This window comes from Nanorana parkeri, unplaced genomic scaffold (assembly GCF_000935625.1).
Source record: "Nanorana parkeri isolate BGI_ZX_2015 unplaced genomic scaffold, ASM93562v1 scaffold1532, whole genome shotgun sequence".
In the NCBI taxonomy this organism is placed as follows: domain Eukaryota; kingdom Metazoa; phylum Chordata; class Amphibia; order Anura; family Dicroglossidae; genus Nanorana; species Nanorana parkeri.
Genome location: NW_017307800.1, coordinates 173359 through 175150, shown reverse-complemented (window position 1 = coordinate 175150; position 1792 = coordinate 173359). Strand labels below are relative to the sequence as shown.

Below are 1792 nucleotides of genomic sequence, written 5' to 3'. Positions count from 1 at the left end.
GGCGCACGGAGGGAGGGGGGACGCATTGGCGCAGGAAGTGTTACAGCAGGATTTTAGGACTAAATGATTCTCAGAACAGAAAACACACAGGGAATGTCGGATACATATTTGTTTACATGAGCAGACAACGCAATGACACCGATTTTCATCATTTATGGTTACTAACACATGAAATCCTTTGTGCACACTTGAAGCAGCTGACACGTCCATACACCCGCCATGGAGGTTCCTGACCTCAGTACCGTACATAGGGAGCCCCCCGTCCAAAGAGAGTGAGCCCAGCCCTGCTGCCATATGACACACGTTATCTGTCAGTGTCAGCACCGTCACCTGCCTCACTCACAGCGCCTGTGAAGATGTCTTCCCCCTCCGTGTCACTGTCAGTCCCCGGAGCCTCCTCATCTTCATCTAGTTCCGGGGGATCCCGCTGCGAGGCTCCACTTTCATCCGCCATCATTCGAGCTACCGGAAGCGGGAAGATTACACAGGAACTCCGGAGAGTAGCGGACAGGGGGCGAGGCCGCCCCGACGTCACCGACAAAAGGCTAAAACACATGTATGACATCGCCCCCGTGCGGCCAGTGTGGACATTGCATGGACATAGCCTGCCAGAAATGTCTATACAGTAGTGTGCATGGACGACCTCCGCCCAACTCATCACAAGTCAACTTTGTTATTCTTCAGCTGTCATTTTCCAGCTCTGAGATCGGATTAAAGAGCTATGGGCACGGAGTGTTCTTGTGTCAGAATAATAAACATGTCCCCGGGGCAACAATTATTTCACCTTTATATTAACCTCTTCATGACTGAGCTTGTTTTTACTTTCTGCTCATTATTCACTGGCGTAATTTTTACATTGTTGCTGTGTGATTCTTCCACGTCAGTAATATTCTTTCTTACAGTGCACCCACATATATTATATATTGTTTCTAGAGGACAGATACGACTATATATTTATATTTATTTATGTATTTATTTATGTATGTATTTATTTATGTATTTATGTGTGCCTAACGCCTCACTTAATATACAAATATTAAAAAAATGAGAAAACGTAAAGTAAACACTTTTTCCCCAGTTTTGATTATTAGTATTTTTTGAGAAAAATAGCACAGCTAAAAAAAAATGCATTAAAATAAATTCATTTATTTGCCCTTTATTTGGAAACACCTCACATGCCAGGATTTCAGAGCATTTTCTGTACTTCTTTTCTTTTCTTTTTTTCTAAAAGCAAACAGTGGTCACCTGGCATACAATGTCACTGTCACTAACTGTCACACTTAGTGACATACTTTGAACATCACTGTCATGAGGGGGTTAAATAAAAAAATTAACCCCTTAGGGCGAAAAACAAATCTGCAGCTCAGCTTTTCAAGGTTTTTATTGGAGAAACCAGCGGCGGGACCACAAATCAACAGAGTAGTAAATAACATTCACATAGTCTTCAAGTTTAAAAAAATCCCATAATTTAGTAATCGCTCTTGAATTTGCCATTTACATATGGAACATAATCAAAGAACAGCCTCCAGTCTGTGGCCCAAATCAATCCAATTTGACTTTTTTAATGCTAGCATCTTTACTGGAAACTTGTCATGAGAGGCAAAGCTATATAAATGTATAATAATAGTGTGTGACTATGGGGGGACATTAGAGTGGTCTCTGGTGGAGACCAGGGGTGGGCCTCTCCATTGGAGGAGGCTTGGTCGAATGGGCTGACGGGCTTCTGAGTAGGGGTGGGAGAGGACGAAAAAAAAATCTTGCACCAGGGCCCTTTGTTCCTTAGGCCCGCCAC

The 1792-nt window shown here is 43.1% G+C and overlaps 1 protein-coding gene across 1 annotated transcript in view; it reads right to left on the bottom strand.

Moving 5' to 3' along the window:
• SNX1 (sorting nexin 1) overlaps window positions 1–546 on the bottom strand; it is a 28292-nt gene extending 27746 nt beyond the window's left edge. Inside the window, exon 1 of the mRNA XM_018570435.1 lies at window positions 344–546. Within this exon, the coding sequence (XP_018425937.1) occupies window positions 344–457 (114 nt within the window). The 5' untranslated portion in view covers window positions 458–546. The remainder of the gene's footprint in view (window positions 1–343) is intronic.
• Between the last annotated feature and the right edge of the window lie 1246 nt (window positions 547–1792).